The sequence below is a fragment of the Labrus mixtus genome, chromosome 14, assembly GCF_963584025.1.
Source record: "Labrus mixtus chromosome 14, fLabMix1.1, whole genome shotgun sequence".
NCBI classification, from domain to species: domain Eukaryota; kingdom Metazoa; phylum Chordata; class Actinopteri; order Labriformes; family Labridae; genus Labrus; species Labrus mixtus.
Window position 1 is genome coordinate 4,990,707 of NC_083625.1, and position 19,950 is coordinate 5,010,656.

Consider the following 19,950-nt stretch of genomic DNA (forward strand, 5'->3'; position numbering starts at 1 on the left):
CTCCAGCTCCTCCAGCTCCTTCGTTCAGGTGTCACTTTGGGCTGACTCAATTTTACACTGTAATGGACCTCCTGGGTCAACTACTTTTCTCCGGCCTTTCTTTCCCTTTTTATCTCTCCGCTGCTCTCTTCATCTATCAGCGTCCGACTACACCTTTTACTCACTTTACACACACATTATCCACTGCACTCACTGTACAGTTTGGACCACTTAATTTTGTCTCAGTCTAATCAGGGTCCACACTTTACTTTACTACAAACTGCTGTTTGCAGACAAGAAGAGATGGTAGTGAGTTGAAGAGGGGGTTTATAATACAGAGTTCTGTGGAAGGAAAATCCTAAAGACTACATTTGTATTTACCTGAAGCCACCATCTTTGGCTGTCACATGTAAAATCCTTGTTTGCAATGTGTCTAATATACATCAGAATCAGAATCATCAGGGACGCCAGATAGACTAGAGGTTATATCACACGCCCCATGTATAAAGGCTACAGTCCTTAAAGCACCTTCAGCACTTTGATGCATGTCATGTCCTTCTCTATCACCCCAGTTTCTGTCTCTATCCACTTTCCTCCACAAAAAAGGCATAAAAAGCCCCAAATAATCTAGTAATGCATATATATTAATTTAGAAATATAGAAACATATCAAATAGAAATATAATATTTGAGGGCCCAGGAGAATACAAACTGTCTTACAAAAGTCTGCAGAGTTTGTAGATGTGATTAGGATATGCACATTAGTGTAGTCAGTAACTTTTGTATGTTTCTACTTTATGAATGGGCCTGTTTTAACTAGAAGCCAATCAGGCATCACTATCTATTAATTGACAAAGCCATTCAATGCATCAACTTCTATCTATTAATCATCATATATTAAAACTATTTTGATGTCTTTTGATTCCAGGCTGTCTCTCTGTAAACTCTTTGTCTGTGTGTTTTAATGGTAGTTTCACCTACTGTTTGTGTTTCCTGACAAACGTGGTTTAATAACCGTTAAATAGAAATACAAACGTAGTTAAACAACATAGCACAGCAGAGGTTTCCATGCACCATTTTATTTATTTTTTTATTTTTTTAACTAAATTCTATATTTTGCTCAAAAGTTTGGAAGGGAGAGTTGAACATAGTGAGTCAGTTTTTGGAAATGCAACAGGTTTGGTTTTTTGAGTGATTCACTGAGATGGAAAAGTGTGTCATCATCTGTGTATTTATCTGCTGAATGGACATTGATACAGGCGCTTCTTCAAGCCTAACTAATGGAGTATAGGATGTCCTCATGTGTCAGTATTTAGTCAACATTATTTAGAAGCAGCATGTTTTTTAGTTTCTCATCACCTTTATTTTTCACCTGTACAGTTTGACTTTTGCGTCACACAACATTTGCCCTCTCTGTTACTCTCTTTGCTGTTTCATGTTACTTTGTAAACACACCTCTGAAAGCGTTAACGGTCGTACTTGCGGACAGATACATCACTTTAATGTGACTCTCCACTGTAACCACCCTGACTTCAAAGTAGAAGTCTTTTTCTTGTGGTGCTTCTCTTTCTTGCACACCAGCTTTGTTTTCCCTTCTCTCTTTTCAAAGAGTGTGTCAGTATCTGGGGTTCATATTTCCACCTTGTCCACGCCTCAGCTTCGACCTCAGGTCAGAGGTCTGATGACCTTTTACATTCCGACGGGGTTTTTGTCCTCTAATTCTTCCTATTTACTCAAAGCCTCTGTGAATCCTATCTCCACGCTTCTCCCACTTTACCTTTGTCTCTTTTTCTGCCTCTGGAGCACCGCAGCCATTCTCATCTTCTCCCTCTCCAAACAACAGCCATTAAGGCGTGTAGCTTTAAGACTTTAATGTGACCATGAAGTATCTGGTCTTAAGTTTGACTGCAGGAAGAAATCCTCTGCATTTGCTAGTCTACTGACAGAGCCTAAAGATACTCCTTAGATAAACTAGGTAAATGGAGAGAGAGAGAGAGAGAGAGAGAGAGAGAGAGAGAGAGAGAGAGAGAGAATAGGAGTGAAAAGGAGGCACACCTGTCAATCAAAGCCACTTAAGTACCTGGAGTCCTAGAGGGATTCCAGGAGCAATCGACCCCAGTCAATAGCCCTCTTCATTGATAAAAGCAGAGAGCAGAAGAAGGGACAGGCAAGTGAATTCAACACAGGAGAAAACTAGCTTAGCATTAGTTACATATAGGTAGACTACCATATTACATTCTCTAAAACTGGTACAATCTGACTTGCTTTCCTGCTGTACATTTTAAATGTAGAACTGAGGGAATCAACACTTTCACGTATGGCTGTCTCTTTTTTTTTTTTTTTTTCGTCTGCCATTCCAATTACAATAACAAGACATCCAGTCAATAAAGGGTTTTACATTCACTGTTATAGACACAGTGGGCCCGCAGCTGTTTGGCAAAAGTCCAGCTCGACAGAAGAAGCGATGCAGTGTATATATAGGCTCCTCATTGTATGTTGAAAACACACAGGAGGAATCTGCTTGTGAGCACGGGAAATTGCATTTGTCTTAATCAACTGTCTTGTCAACTTAATTTTTAAAAAGCATCTCTCACTGACACTAAATCTCTTTGGTTTGTTCAAATAAGTGAGTTTGGGTTTTTAACTAGAGATAAAATCAGTCCCCTATCTCTCCTCTTTTTGCTTTTCTTATTGTTTCTTCTTGTAAAATTTGTACTAAAAAAAAGATCTTGTTGATCCTGGACATGGCACTTTTGGCGCCTTCCAGCAGTTACATTTCAGATCTTTTTCTTACTTATTCCACATCTGGGTCACTCTCAGTAGTTCTCAACCTTTTTCCCTTTGAGCTTCTTCTATCCAAGAAAAGTGGAGTCCCCCCATTTAAAGTGATACAGCACTGTCAAAAATTAACATCAGCTTTTATTGTTTTCATTGATAAAATCCCAACAGAATAGACCTACAGACACTTGTGTCCCTCGAGTGACTGTGTTATCACGATTCATATTAATATGTAAGTCCTCAACGCATCGGCTGTGGGTTAGAATCTGACCTCGGCTCTTTGCTGCGTGTCATCCCCCACTCTCTCCTCACGACTAACCTGTCTCTGTTCAGTTGTCCGATCTAAAAACAAAGGCAAAAAGAAACACCAAGAAGTAAAAAGTCAAAATACTTAATTTTGGTCAACTCAATACGGCCGAGAAAAATCACTATCAGGTGAAATAAAAACCGCATAGACCGGTCAATTACAGTATAGCAGGCCTTCTCAACTAAAATCTGCAGATAATAATTTCTGCGTAAAACCGTCAAATCTGCCCTGATGTGGAGTCTCGAGAAAAGGTTGATAGGACAACAACAGATTAGGCAGTATACTCACCTGTACAGTGACAGATTAGTATCTCAGGTTTTCAGCCATGAGTGTTCAACAAGTATCTGATGAAACTCTTCACTCACACTCACCTGCTTTCTCTCCTGTACAACAACACAAAACCACACAGAGACGGAGCTAATGTCAGATAGTGAAGGTTTGTCGATATTTATTTCTCTTCTCCAAATTGCATCAAAATTAGATTTTTATTCCCCTCCCTCTGGTTGTGCACCGCGTTCCTCTACTCCAAACTGGATCTCCTATCTCTACCTGCTGCTCCTCTGCCTCCCTCTCCTCCTATCATCATCCTCCAGCGCTGCGTCCTCCCTCCATCCCTCGTCTTCGGCAGCGCAGAGCAGCCGAGAGACAGTGATTGATCTGGCGCGGAGGCTGTCGTGGGCCCTCCTCCTCCTTCAGTGGTTATGAACATGAGGCGGGCTGCTCTTCATAGATTTTTAAATTAGTGTCAGCTTTGCCCCAAAGATGTGTTATTGACTGATGAAATAGAAACTGAGCTCCAAACACTCAGTCCTTCCCCAGAGTTTTCCCCCAGCCTGGTAATTGAAAAAGTGTGAAGGGAGTGTGTTCAAGGGAGCGTGCAAACAGAGTGTGTGTCTGTGTGTGTGTGTCTCTTCTGTTTGTGATTTTTTTAATGTTTGTGTGCTCGCAACTGTGCGCTCTTTATCTCTGCTGGAGAAAAAAAAATGCACAGTGCTCGCTGGAGTCAAGATTCGATTGAAGTATTGCATAGGAGATCTTTATCGCTCTACACACCCGCTCTGAAACACGAGTATTTTGTGCACCTTTAATCCTATAAATACAGCATGTAAGCCCCTGCAGGAACAGTTAGTAAATTGTTATATATCTGAGCCTGTGATATAACACCTGTTGCATATACAGCAGTATAACTATTGTGTGGATGCAGAAGCTGTAGTTAAATTGATTCATTCCTTATATTTGAACACATTGCAACAACTTTTAAAACACAATTGACATGAGCTTCCATCAACTCTAATGCTTGTATCTTTTTTTTTTTTTTTTTTGTCTCTGCAGGCTCAGACATGGCCATCTTCTGCCTGCTCTGTGGGAAGCGTTTCCAGACCCAGACGGCTCTGCAGCAGCACATGGAGGTCCACGCCGGGGTTCGCAGCTACATTTGTAGCGAATGCAACCGGACCTTCCCCAGCCATACTGCACTCAAACGTCACCTACGCTCTCACACAGGTCAGTGGACGCACTCCAGTCTGTAATGTGTAAGGTAAAACTTGAAGTTTATCCATCAATGAAGCGCCTATAGGGATGTCACTGTGAGGACCATTTCAAGGGCTTTACTGATTAAACAGGACGTTCAACAAGAGCAGGGAGGATGCTTGAAGTCTGTATGCTGCATTTGCATGCATTTATTCACACAGTTGGCAGTAAACCTCATATGTTTTGAGAACAAGAGCAGCATGGTTAAGTAAGGTTAAGCCAGTGGAGAATACAACAGCGATAGACAGCCATGCTGTCTGCAGTAAAAACAATTCACTCTGTCTGTGTTGCACCATAACACGAAGAAAACAAGGAGAAAATAAAGATTTTATGGCCAAAGAGAACCTTATCATTTTGCTGTCTTGCCTTTATGTTGCAGCTTTGTTTTTTTCTTGCTATGCTGTCAAAACGTGCCGTCTGTTTGACTTCATGAGAAAGCAACGAGATCTTTAACTTCAGATCCTTTGCCATCGTTTTGTCGGTCACCCAGGGGTGCAGCAGGGATTTCTAAAAGTGCGGGTGTTTCTAATGCTAGTATATTACCACCCTCTAGCAAATCAACACATTCTGTTTCATTTAATGTCCAATAACTAATGTTAGCTGACACATCATACAACAAGACAAAGTTACAAAAGATAATAATTACACACTAACTTTATGAACATCCATTGTGAGTTACCCAGTTAGCTTAAGCTCTAAAAACGAGATTCAAAACTGCTCTATGGGATGCTTTTATTTTGCTTTTCTTATTGCCTTATGCCTCAGTCTCTTTATTTCCAGTCTTCATATAAAATGTGCTTTTATTTTGAAAAACTGCTAAGGGGACTTCCGCTACATCGTAAAGTTACGGGAGTAAATAAACACAGCTAAATGAACAATTTTACACTTACGTGGTTTTGTGAGGTGGCTTTATCTTAAAAACTGTTTGGGTGATTAACTATCTTTCAGAAGGATGCTACATGTTGTTAGCTCTGAGCTCTGACTCAGTCACCTATTCGCCCGTCTCCAGGTTAATTCTCCAAGATGTCCTCTCTTTATACTCTGTGATGCTTCTTTGCTGTTGCTGCAGAAAGCAGACTCTATAAGGTTACATGTATAGTCTCTGATAGAAATTTATGTATTGATAACAGGCTTTAAAACAGCACATTGATGATGGGTATGGTTGGCAGGTTTAGAATATGCCTGAACACTTTGTAATGCTTGTACCATTGGCTTCAGCTGCAAACCTTTCATTTCTAGCACCTACTCATGGTTCTGGTTATGGCTGCAAACTTAAGTAGCATTGCAGATTAGATGGTCATCGAAACCCCTCTGGTGTGTTGTCTCTGGGAAATGTCCAAACCATCTCATGAGGCTTTGTTTTACACGTGAGGGCAGTAGTTCTTATGCCAGCCACTCGTAGCCTCAATAGAGTGGAAGTCACTATCCAGTCTATAGACCAGGTGAGGGTTAGAAAAACCAGATATCATGAGCCCTACCTTCTAGATCAGCCACCTTCAGCGGTGATTATCATTACCTATAACTGTCCACAATGAATGATAAACAGTGTAACAATCCGACCCAGGCCATAAAATTGAAGTTCTAAAGTTTTAAGCCTGAAACCTTACAATGAGTTTCCCTCTTCCAATAATTCATGTCCCCTGGTCCAAGCCATTTTTGCATCAGAGCCTCAGGTGCACCAAGTGCTGCAGCTGCATCTCTGGCCAGGAAATTACTCAACTCGTGTTGCTCTCGCTTAAAAAAAAAAAAAAAAACAGAGTTTGCAGAGAACTTGCATCACCATATGTGTCCCTTTTTAATTCAGAAAATATATCGCACTTGAGTGTCCTTCTCCTGCTAACAGAGCATGGCAGACGGTGCAGAAAGGATCTGTACTGACATTGAGGATTGGTCACCAAATAAAAATAAACTTTTGAGTGTCGGGTCACGGGGATCAGTGTCATTTGGAAAAAATATATTTCAGACATTTTGAATCACTCAAATCATTTGTGAAACAGTTAGAGAATAAATGTCTGGATCATGAATGCTGCGTGATGCCACAGACTGGGTTTGTGCTAACAAAACAGAAGAACAAAAAGCACTAATACATGCTGTTTGAGCTCTGCATATGACCTCTGACCTGTGCTTGAAAACAGTCTCAATAATATGACTGTGTCAGTGTATTATTAGTATATTCCATAATAGCCAGGCGAGTTACAATCTGCCTGGGGTCCAAAAATCTCAGCTCCGATTCACTTTGTTGTAGTTAAATTGTAGCATTACAATAAATGTTTTTTTTTTTTTGTGTATTTAGGAACATTAACAGTGACGTGATAAAAGCCTTAAGGTGTAGCCGTCCTAGTTTTCGACTTGATAATGAGGCCCTTTGCTGAAGCATGTTAACTTTTTGTTTTGCATGATGCACATTCCTTCATTGTGTGTTTTTTTGGAGGCCTAGAGGCTCGCGTTAATTGTGCATCAGTATATTTGCACCAGTAAGTTGAACTTAATTTAATAGAACAGCTTAAGTTCATGTGTTTTCAACATAACATGTAAGTCAGGCGTAGCACTGGTTCTCACTTGAGGGGGAAAAAGGTTCATTTCACCTGAGAGAGGTGGATTCAAATGATGAGGGGACTTTGGATTCTCATATTATTAGACTGTAATATTTGAAACCTAAATGACATGTCCTCATGAAAATATCAAAGTATTAACTCTTCTTCTTGCACAAAAAGTCTCAATTTGTATTCAAACGTTGAGCCCAAATTGTCATTGACTATTTTCCTCCTCACAAATCTGCATCCAGAATCTCAAAAGGATAAAAAAAAATGTTGTTTTGTAAAATTTTGGCATAAAAAAAACATCAGTCTCTGACTCACAACAAGGAGCGTCTTGGGTAAATATAGCTTACAGTAAAGTACAAAGTCTAAAGCCGTGTTTTATTTTGAGGAAATGGGGGTGAATTTATGTTATGCCAACCCAGTTACATTGCTGCTCGAGCTCAGCTGAATAAACAGCATTAATCCAGGTCAGCGCAGAATGAATTCTGCAGCAGTCAGACCAAGCTTATTTACAGTGCTGGATGTTTTTTTTTTTTTTTCCAGTTGTTTTTTCCTTCAGTCCACTAGTAATTCTCTCAGCGCCGGCTCTCTGCTGAGGCGAGGCCGGGATACTAATACATTGTTTGTAGCAGAGGGAGCAGAGGTAGTCTGACGGATGTGGCTATTGAGAGTGAAAAAGAAGAGAGAAAAAAAAACCCATGACAGAATATGAACACATGGAAATGAATCCCATTTCAGCGGGCGAGGGATGGATGTTTTTTTTTTTTTTTCTCCCTCTCTCTCTCACCCAGCCGCCTGTCTGCGACCTTAAATAACAGTCTCACTGTCAGAGCCGATTTAGCTCACCAGCGCACGGATAAATATTTGAAACGAAAGGCTGTGAGATGAGAGCAGTCGGCCCTATTTACAAGTCAGGCGAATACACCATTAGTGTGTGATGGTGGTAGAGGCCTGAGGGGGGAGGTGGAGGTGAGGGGGTGTGGGGGGGGGGGGGTGAGGAATGGAGCTGCTTGAGCCGCCTGTACAGTAGCAGGGAAGCACACATCTGCTTTATCTTGCCGACATTGGAGAGGACACAAGCAAGCGTCCCTGATCCACCTGCCCACCCGGGCGACGCAAATGTCACCTCAGCCTCGTCTCCCTGAGCCGCAGATGAGACTCTGCAGCCTCGCGCCACTTTGAACCTCATCCCGCTGCGGGCGTGCGTTAAATCACAATGAGCCCCGCCGCGAAAGCAATCGTTTAAATATGATGTGCAGCCTTTTGTTAGGGGATTATAAAGTCAGCAACTCACACAGCCATTACAGGCACCAGAAATAGGTCCTAATTTACCCTCCTCTGCTTTTATACTTTGATGTTAATAATCTTAGTCAGAAATATGCTGAGTAACAAGTCAAGAATAGTGTTCAAAAACAGACCGAGTTTTTACACCTGAGAATCAGACTTGTAAGGATATTTATGATGTCATCTGACTGTGTCCAAATCAATGTGATCGTTTTTTGTTACAGTCCTGCATGCAGCCTAACTGCTCAGGTTATCCCCTAATTATATCCCCTTCAATTATTCCTTCATTTAAGCGTCAATTCCAAGGGTGTAGGTTTAATTGCAGTATGAAGCTGAGACTCTTCAATCTAAAATAGTCTATATTGTAATCCAAAGCAAAATCAATCACAAATGACTTTATTTTCACATGGAAGCTAGAACTAGCTCCGTCCTCCATCCGGTTTACTTTAGAAATGTCGAAGCCTTCGGAGGAGAGGTGACACGTCTTTAAGATCGTCAGGCTTCAGAAATCTTGAGAAGTTGCCTATTGGAGCAAGCTTCGATTGACCATGACCTGGACGTCTGAGAACCGGCACAGACGTCTTCATTTAACATTGAATTCCCGCTCAATTTGTAAATTCAAAATGTCCATCTGTGCATGTAAAATGCAAGGTGTCATCTTCGATTCTTCAAAATAAAGATTCAGTTAGGGGTTTTATTTTGAAAAGTAGATGTCATTTTGTATTTTCAGTACCTAATAGTTCTGCTCATTTTCACCCACAACAATCTCCACCACTCAGCGACCTGGCCTGTCTGATGTTCTGTATCCTGAGAGGTAAAACCCAGGGCGTTAAAGGCTCCTATTTACTGCTGCTCATACAGTTTATTGCATTGAGTGAAGAGTTATAATTGAAGGCGATTCAAATGAGCCGACACAACATTTTCATCCATTCTGAGCGTTTCTCCTCTTATAGCACGAGGACACTGACTGCAGACGGAGCGTTTAGACGGTTAACCAAAACGATCTTTTCTTGTTAGTCATATTCTGTCACCACTTAAGTCATTCACAGTCTGCCAGTGAGTGCAGTGCAGAATACACCCTCACAGTCCTAATGGGGAAAACCTTTTTTAAATTTTAGTTTCAGTAATTAAACTCCTCTCATACGTTTCCTCAAAGAACATTTGACACTGAACCTGGGGACGGTGGCGTCTACTCTAGTGGTTAGTGCGCATGCCCCATGTACGGAGGCTAAAGCCCTCCAGACGGGCAGCCCGGGTTCGGGTCCCACCTGTGGGTCACTCCCCACTCTCTCTCTCCTTGATTTCTGACTCCATCCACGGTCCTCTCTCTACATAAAGGCATAAAAATCCCCAAAAATAAAACCTTAAATTCACTGATCGTATTATTAATTTAATTCTGGCCGACTTAAACTCTTATTCTTTATATTTTTCGATCTCCCCTTGTTGCTCTCTCTCTGTTATTTTCTGGATTTTAAAAGCGAGAGATCTGAGACATGCGCTGCCTTCTTCATGGATCCTTAGCTCTGGATGTTCCTCGGTGATTTTAGATGCTTTCCTCACTCAGATATATCCCTGTACTGTTGTTCTTGAATGACTACTTTACCTTCATGTATTTATTCTATGCGTTTGATGCTCCACCTGTTGAAAACTGCCCTACAGTCTGGTGTCGTTATGAAGGCGTGAACGTTTGATTCAGCCACCTGTTGAACCATCATAAGGTCTTTTGTTCGCGCTCGGCTTCATTGACACTTAGACGTGATGGTAGTTTACCGCTAAGTGATGGAATTAAAGCAACCTTGGTAGCATTAATCATACATGGGAGAATCACTGGAGCCTGGAAGTTGTTTAGGTATCGGGGTAACATCATTCCAAGGTCAGAATATTGAGGTGCTCAGGTTGTATAATTGAGGTTTTTAGGATGATTATACAGTATTTTAATACCCTTAAACACACACACACCCCTATGGAAAGAGTCACAATTCTCTGCATGTTTTCCCCCCAAGAAGCAGGAGTCAGCTTCGACAAAAATCCTCCCTGTAAACGCCACACATCTCAACTCCAGGTATTCAGCCCTAATGTTAATGGACAGAGTGTGGCAGCTCCATGCACACACAGAAAGCGTTCTACATACACCTCCTGTTATTGGTCGGAATCACCGCTGTGTTTGTATCAAGCGACGGCAGCAAAGCAGCAAAAAAAAAAAGCACTTTTATAGACATTCATTAAGTGTGCTTCATTTTACCTGTCTGCCGCCTTATCTGGCGAACGCAGCCTCGCCGCCGCCGCTCTGACACTGGATCACCATTTAGGACGAGGGAGAGAAAGCGGATTTAATGGTGTTTATTTCAGCATCTTAATCATGTCATCTCGCCCTCCTCTCCCTCGCTGCGTCTTTTTTCTGCTTATTTTTTTCCCTTGCGTCTACCTGCTGTTTTCATCACCTCATCAGCTCCGTGTCGCCCTCTTTATTCCGCTTATACATCTCTATTGCACGCATGTACGCTAAAGTATACCGTGCAAACACACACAGTGGGTTTTCTAACAGAGGCATTCATACCAGCTGTGCCATTCCCCCTTCTCTTACACCGCGCACACACACACACACACACACACACACACACACACACACACACTTCCTCTACACAGACGAGGCCTTCATTAATATTCTGTTGTTGTGCACTGTCTGTGTGTAAGTGTCTGTGTGTGTGTTTTTTTTAAACTCAGAGCCAATTTGCTGTCTGCTGTGGCGGGGTGTTTTGTGTTCGCAGCTGTATTTGATAGCACTACAGCCAGAGAGAGAGAGAGAGAGAGAGAGAGAGCAATGAATTGAATTTAAAAGAGAGAGAGAGAACGAGTCGGTTCTGGTGATGGCGCCCGGTGATTTACGGGCTCTTACAGTATATAATGAACACACCCAGGGTGCCCACGGGCGCAGGCACCCTCAGCAGCCGGCCTTTAGGGTGTCAAAAGAGGAGAGGGGGTTGTAAATGTAGACATGGTGCAGGAGGAAGGGAAGGGGGAGGGGGGGGGGGGTCAGGAGACGCAGGTGGTGATGCTCGGGGGCACCCAAGGGTCCACTCACGGTGCTGTGGTTCCACCTCACTATGCTGGGTCCTCATCTGTGCTCTCCCTGCCATGTGTGAGAGAACAGAGGAGGGAGGAAATAAAAGGGAGAAGGGAGGACACATAGGTAGAGAGAGAGGGGGAAAGTAATAGTGTCAGATTCAGGATGGACAGAGGACACGCAGCAATTATTCTGCGAGCCCCCCCCCCCCCCCCCCACCCCCCAGTGAGAATATCCCGACAGAATGGAGTCCTGTCAGTGCCCCTTTTACATCCTCACAATGTGATTATAGAATCCCTGTCTTTGATTTATTCAAAGCTCTGCAGAGCATCTTTGCACTTTGGCGTCCCCGAGTGGCTGCAGGAGATAACATGCATGATATTTCAAGATAATATTTCAAACAAGATGTAGAAGCTGGAGAGCAGCACTCTGCTATTTTATGCTTCAGATGACACCAGACGTAGTTTGTCCTCCTGCGATGTGTTTCACTTTGTGGATGATGACTTTTTACAACACCATAAATAGAGAAATACTGCATTTGAGTTTTGTCTTTTTTTTTACTCCACATTAAGCTGTGTTGGACGGAGCTTTAACGGGGAATGCATTTAGTTGTTATGGCTGTCACTCTGCAAAGTTAGACAAACATGTTCGTGCCACAGATAGTTCAGTTTTGAAGCATCTTAGTTTCACACTTTATACTGTTTCATTTGTTCTTTTAAGGAGTTGGAGAGGCGGCACTCAGAGTTGAAGACATTTAATCCAAAAATTAATTTAAGTGAATGTCGATACTTGCTTTCATGATAAATATTTCAGCATAAAGATGAAGCTTTCAAGAAGCTCAGAAGAGGAGATAAGTGAGTTAGAGGGCGTAGAATATCTGAACATTTGAGCAATAAAGCCAAAACATGAAGTGTGACCGACATGAAGTCTTTATAATGTGAAATATTTTTACACGTCAAGGACACCAATCTAAATGCTTTTCCGTTTTTCATTATGTTTTCTAGTCTTTATGATAAGGTGTTAGCATTTTTAAGGAAAATGTGAAGTGCACATGTTTTGGAGGAAATCTTAAAATGCATATACAGCAGTAAATTCTTTCAGGTTTAAACCTGGAGATAAACAGAGAGCTCTTTCCTGTTAATTGCAGCTTTTTGATGATGTTTTTGCTAACGGCCGACTTTAGCACAGCAGCAGGACATTAAGCGTAAATAACCTTTCCATAGTCTTCCTGTAAGTATTAGCATCCCACTCGCCGGTCTGATCCGAGGCCCTAATTAAAGTCAGGTGAATCTGAGCTCAATTATTATTCCTGCGGCGTCGTGCGAGCCCACCGAGCTCCGTGATGGATTGTGATCTCTGCTGTGGTTGAAACGCTAGAAAGAGCACAATGTCTTACAGCGGGAGCCACTGATAACTTCACGCAGACAAATAAAGACTGTCACTTTTATTGATTTTTTTTTTCACCCCGCCCCCACCGCCATATACACCCACATCCCCTGCTCCATCCCTGTCTCGGTTTTATCCCTCCCCCCCCCTTCCCTCACCCGCAACCCCTCAATCCCCATCAAAGCTTCTCTTTAATGTGAAGGCGTCCAACAACAACACAGCATAGAAAACATTTTCTTCCATGAAAGTATAGAACACCTCAAAATGTGCTATTTCGTCCCTTCCTTGAAATAAACCAAAGAAACACATATATACTGTATAATGTGCATGTAAAATCTTAAATAAAATATGCAGGATGGAGTGGAAATTGTCTCTTAACAGTGGGGCAGCGGCAGCAGCACATAACGAGAAATGCAATTTATTCGCTGGCACGTTGCTGCTCGGACAGGCAGATAATGAAAGGCATAGGTCACTGATGGTGACTTAAACCTGCAGCGCTGGACTGAAATACATTAATAAATATCCACAACATTACTCGGCTGGAGAGCGCAAATGACGCAAGGAGCAGCTTCTCGTCAAACACCGCAATACAATTAGTCATTGGACGGCTGGAAATCATAATATCCCTGATCACTGACATCAGAATAGCCATTAGAGCTGGAGCCCAACGTGTAGAGCGGGATGCCTGCTTTCATTCTCCTTTCCACAAACTGTGCATCCACTGCAAGCCTAGTGTGTGGAATAAGTCCCAGGATGGAAATATGGTTCACTCTACATAAAAAAATGAGAAAACATTTACCCAGAGTGAGAGGATTAGACGTGGGGAGACATAAGGAGAAGCAGACTGTATGCTAACAGTAAAGTAAAGTCTGGAGAGGAAGATGGAGGTACATTTGTCTGCAACTTAAATTCAAGTTTAGTTCCCTTTCTTTTTTTATTTAACCAAAAAATAACAAAACATTGCTAAAGTTTAAAAAGTTTTAAGATGTATCTGTTGAAATCTCCTTTAACCCGACCCTTTAAAGTTATATCTTTTCAATCTGATGTCAAATTAAGGAAAACAAAATCTTACTCTTTGTATGTTGGCATCATTTAATTAAAGGCTTTGTTCAACTACTATTCCCAATCTAATTTTTTTTATATCTAGACTGTTTTTGAAAAAGCAGGACAGCAAAACAAAACACAGAAATCCAAGCAACTTTGGATATCCACAGGTGCATTTCAGTCTGTACATTTTGTCCACTAAAATCAAGTTTCAGGTGACGATAAACTGGGTTAACCTGAGGAGTCGGTAAGAGCTATGTAGTCACCACTGTAATCCATTCAGATAGGTGGGTGATGTCTGGACACACACAGCCGATCTAGTAGTGGAGATGTGTTTTTTTTTCTGTAGTCAGGACAGATTAAGGTCACCTTCACATTTTGAGAGTAAATGAACAAGCAGAGTGGAAGACTTCTAAAACAAGTTTAGAAAAGAGGTGCGAGCTAAAACTCTCATTTGCATGAAGGCTGGATTGAATAATTTACAAACACTTGATTTATGTAAGAGACCGATCGGGTCATTCTTTATGGAAGCAGGATTTGAAGAAACAGATGGGATGTGAACAGCAGTCTGCAGTATCAAAGACAAATTGAGTCCATCTTAAAGGTCACATATTATGCAAAACACAGATATGTGTCCCCAGCCTGTTTTAAAAACTAGTACGAGAAGAGTCTATCCTCGCCGTCTTTTGCCTGCTCCACTTTCAGAAGATCTGCGCTCAAACAGGCTGCCGTTTGTGACATCACAAAGGGGAGAAAAGGATATTCAGGTGAACTGCATGAAACAACTCAGCAGAGCATCGATGAAGTAAATAATCTGCAATCACCACATTAGCATCACCTCCTCTCTGACGCCTCCTGTAGGCGCGCTGTGCTGAGGAGGGCGGTGATTGACTGAGACTTTAACGTTTTTACAGCTGCCTTGAAATTGGCGTGCTTGTGAATTGTTGGTGTAATGTAAGGGCAAGAAAGTGTTATTTCCGAAGCCCTTTTTAGTGATATTTTAAAAAGCTTTCCAGAAGACAGAAAGGGCAACAGATTTCAAAGTAGAACAAGTTAAATCTGTATATAAAAAATCTAAATTCAGAACCGTATGTTCATCAGTCAGGTCATTGTAAATCTGTGAGCTCGTGGTCAATAACACGTCTCCTGGACAGTGAACAGCCATGACAGCCTATAATTATTACAGGCTCCCACAAAGCAAACAATGCAGGTGATTTTTTTAGAAAACGGATAAAAGATTCAGGTTCAGTTGTCGGCTGGTATTAAAGCCATTTAGATAGAGTGGGTATCCATTAGAGCATCACAGCTATTGTTCAGGGATTGTGCATGAACTCACCAAATAATCAGACAAGACATTCAGCAATGTGGCTCCCTTTAGGTATCTCAGCTTCATTCATACACACAGCCATACACAGACCGCTGATGAGAGCTTACCTGTTTTTGTTTGTTGGGAAAAATGACTTTGGTGACATTTAAAGATTAATTTAACCACGTTAAATGTACCCACAGCCTCAGTTGTTTTTCAATCCTCCCCTAAATCCTCCTCTTAAAAAAGCTTCTTGTCTGCATGTGAAGTAAACCTGTATTATTTCTCTCCCCATCACAGCAGGGGACCATCCATACGAGTGCGAGTTCTGCGGGAGCTGCTTCCGAGATGAGAGCACGCTGAAGGGCCACAAACGCATCCACACCGGGGAGAAGCCCTATGAATGTAACGGCTGTGGGAAGAAGTTCAGCCTCAAGCACCAGCTGGAAACCCACTACCGTGTGCACACAGGTAATGCGATCGAAGCTTTTTCCGACCGTCTTGTGCAGCATCTTGAGCTGCGGGATGGGTTGCCAAATGAACTCAAGAGGTCGTGCATTCAATATCTGTGCAGACATGATGCCAAACCTGGCGACCCGATTGTGTCAAAAAGTTGATAAAAAAGAAGATTTTGTTTGCTAAGACAAAGATGTGAGATTGAACAAAAAAAAAAAGGTACAGCTAAGATCTAGAGGTGTTGGTTGTATTTTTGAGAAATGGATATAGGCAGACTATTCGTTCTCACCTGCGTCTTTATGCTAAGCTAAGCTAACAGCTCCCTGACTCCAGCGCCAGTCATAAGACTTTTTAGCTTTTTTGGGGGGGCTTTTTGTGCCTTTAATGGAGATACAGGACATTGGACAGAGTTGGAAATCAGGGAGAGAGAGAGAGAGAGAGAGTAGGGAATGACATGCGGGGAAGGAGCCACAGGTGGGATTCGAACCTGGGGCCGCCCGCTTTAGGGGACCATGGCCTCCATACATGGGACGCGCGCACTAACCACTGCGTCACCAGCGCCCCCCCATAAGACTTGTTTTTACATACTTTTATTCCCATCAAGGGAAAAAACATATTTCACACAAATGTTCATGGTATCATTTAAACATAACTTAAGTCACAACACACATCTTAATGCTAAGCTAAGCACTTCCTGCTCCCCCCCCCCCCCCCCCCAATAAGCACACAGACATGAGAGTTTAGCTTTATTCAACAATATAATGAGCATTCTAGATGACAGCAGTGAAATGTCATGTCTTGCTCTTCTTAATGTATGTGCATCATGAAGTACCTCATAATAACACAGTGCTGAAAGTGATGCAGCTTTTCGTTCCTATTAGAGGACTCTTGTTGAAATCCGAGTTGCACGTTGCAGACCCGAGCAGATGAATATCTTTGTTGCCGTGATACAGTAGACGGATGTCTCAGAAGACTTTGTATTGATCCCGGTATATTTAGAGCCCCATAAAGATGTTGACACAGTGATAAGCCGGGTGCCCTGGAGAATGAGTGCGCGCTACGAGGCAGACTGAGCGTGGATACCAGGGGTGCTCGCCAGGATGGCACGCCGCCAAGGCTTTATGCTTCCTCACCATCTCTTTTTCTCTAATACACACACACACAAACACACACACACACATGTACAGAAAGCCCCCTCCCATCTCCCATTCAATAAGCCAGCTGTTAAGCCACACTATCAAGGCAGCCTGTCCAATAATTGGCTCCCCTCCGTCCACCCTTTCCCCTTTTGTGGGGGGGGAGGGGGGCTTTGCGTTAAGCCGGAGAGCAGCAGCAGATAACAAGAGCAAGTGACAAGCTCACAGTCAAAGGCCACCTCGCACAAAAGGGAGCTGCTTGATGAATCATCGACATTGGCAACCTCACCCCCCCCCCCCCCCGCCGCCACCTCCTCTCCACACATCCCAAATGCCAATGGGGAATCAATACCAAGGCTCCATTTGCAATTCATTATTAGCTGCTTATTTGAGGCGACTCTGTTTACAGTCTGGTTATCAATATCAACGCCGCGCAGGTGTCCACACTTGCACAGGACACATCACGACCTGCATCTAGTGCTTTTTACGCTCATTAGCTAAACAGTGCGGTTACCCGGCCCTGGTTGGAGGTCAAGATTAACCAGGCCTCACGAAAAGAAGAACAGGCAGACCAAAACCGTCTGACGCACGAGGACGGCCCGTTTTGCCGCGTGCGGGACTGCGTGAGCACCCCGGCTGAAAGGTGACAGCGAAGCGCCGGGGCCAGATCACTTCCGACAGCTCATTTCAAATGCCATTGCTAAAGGTCAGCATTTACATGTCTAATTTGCGTCTGCCGGCTCGAGAGCTGGCGGATTATTCCCCGCCATCACTCAAATCATTAGCACATTTAGGAAGGCTGCTGTTGCTGAATTGAAATGTGCCTCTCCAACATAATGCCCCCCCCCCCTCCATCCACACATACACAGACACACACACACCAAGAAAGGAGGGCTGCTCTTTGATTTATGACAGCTTCAGGAGTTCTCCACGGCAACAGCTGTATTTAGTGTAATGTAGATGAGGTGATTCAGAAGGAATACCAGACTTTTAAACATCACATATTACAGTTTTTTTTTTCACGTTCAGATCATAAACACATTTAATTACATCGTTCGCATCTCAATCCCCACAGGCCTCTTACAGTATTCTCACATTTGAAGCATGACCATCATGTCTGATGAAATTATTATATGTCACAATTAGGGCTGGGAATCTCAGGGTAACAAGTGATACGATTAGATACAATACATGAATCGTGGCCCAATATTATGATAGATTGTGCAATAATCGATATATTGCAAGACATTCATGAAACCATACATCACGATGTCTGATTCATTGAAAGAATACAGTATTCCCCTGAAAAGATGAAGAGCAGTAATATTGTATTTATTCACTGAAGTTTGTTTTCAGTTTCACCTCTGAACAAGCTACATCCTTTAACTTCTTTTCCCCGCTGTCCGACGTTCATCCTCGGCCAATTAACTTCTCCCCAGGCTCCCCTAACTCGTGTGTTAAGAGCAACTGAGTCATGAAGTAGTGACGCGGGGAGAAATCTGTTTAAAGTGCCTTATTTTATTTTTTAAAATATTGTTAGGTGAGGGTGATACAATTGGTGAGGTCTTGGAACAAACTCAGAGATCACAGGGCAAAGGTCACCAGGTGAAGAAACACAAGTACAGAAAATCTTGACAATGAGATGAATGAGAAGCTTAAAGCTAGGGATCGGTCATGATTTTCAAAATATTCAAAACATTATTCATTTATTAAAAAATGTAAATGTTGCACATCTTTTTTTTTAACTTTAAAAAAATGTTCTATTATTCTACTGGTTCCATACATGGCGCCTGGTTGTAATGCAGTACTACATTACCCACAGGCGGTGACAGTTTGACAGCTCTTTGCTAACTGCCATTAAACAACAAAAGAAGAAGAACGCATTTGGGTCAGGTGACATATTTGCTAAGTAAGTTTGCGTCTCTTAACTCGAGGAACGATCAATCTGACTTAAAATTGTTGCGTAAAATCGATCGATTTAAGCAACAATTACTGTGATCACAATGCTAAACCTGTTAGCCTGTTAATGGAAACTTCCAGTATGTGCACACCCGTACATTTTAGAGTCTTCTTCAGCAGTCTGATGTCCTAACTCGTCCTCAGCGTCCTCTTTTGATGTTTTTTTCACGAGAGATTAAAGCAAAGTGGACTCTGAACATTAAAAAGCAAAAGCAATTTAAATAAAAAAAAAAAACCTCTGCTGTCACATTTAATGCATATTCCATTAAAAAAAAAAAAGCCGAACATTTATTTTTCATTTTCTTCAAACACACAGCGTGATGTGCCTGAGAAGCCTGTGGTTGTTTCAGTATCACAGTACAGTGGGGTCTTTTTAATGAAAGCCGTAATGAGAATTGATAACAAGCTAAACACAAAGGATCCCCCCCCCCCCCCCAAACACAAGATTAATCAGATCATTTTAGTAGCTCTAGAGGGAATGTTTGATGCACCTGAGTCTCTCAAAGGTGAACAAACTCCACTACAGTACATTTCCTCTTTTTAGTCTGCCCTCTCTTTCCAATTATCGCGGGCAGGTCAACCAGATATCGTGTGTTGTTTTTCTGCCGCTGTTCAGGGATTTCACTCCTGCGTTTGACTTGTCACAAACTTTGTGCACACTCCAATTATGAAAACAACAGCAGCATTTCTGTGGGCAAACAGGATGAAACCTGTGGTCTCTAAATTAGTCGTGATGGGATATTTTTCCCTCCTGTAGCCTGACGTAGAGACGCCTTAACCTCCAACATAAAAAGGTTTCATATCCAGCAGGCTTTCACTTTCATCTGATAACATTTTGCCATCAAGAGAAAAAGTCACTTTAATTACTCTGTGGATCATATTTCTGTTGGTTTGGCCACTATCTTTGTGTTGCCAGATTTTTTCAGTGTAGTTATGTAATGTGATTTTCTCCCTGTGATTCAGGTTTCTTAGTTATTCAGGTCTTTCAGTAAAAAGGACAAAGCCTGTACATGTGATTGTCTGATTGCAATACATCAGTTTAGCGTCTCCAGGAGGGGTGCAGTTAGTAACAGCAGTCCTCCTGATAATCCTCGGCTGGCTTCACCGTTCAGTCTCAGCTTATCTTCTTTACTAGTCCAACTGCCTGATCTGAGATATGTGCATGGGTGACTTGAAGACATG

General features: G+C 42.3%; 1 protein-coding gene across 1 annotated transcript in view; it reads left to right on the forward strand.

The window, feature by feature from the left end:
- The window catches only part of zbtb16a (zinc finger and BTB domain containing 16a), a 167,241-nt gene that overhangs the window by 139,005 nt on the left and 8,286 nt on the right, over window positions 1-19,950 (forward strand). Inside the window, exons 5-6 of the mRNA XM_061056400.1 lie at window positions 4,396-4,566; window positions 15,518-15,688. Coding sequence (XP_060912383.1) covers window positions 4,396-4,566; window positions 15,518-15,688 — 342 coding nt within the window. The remainder of the gene's footprint in view (window positions 1-4,395; window positions 4,567-15,517; window positions 15,689-19,950) is intronic.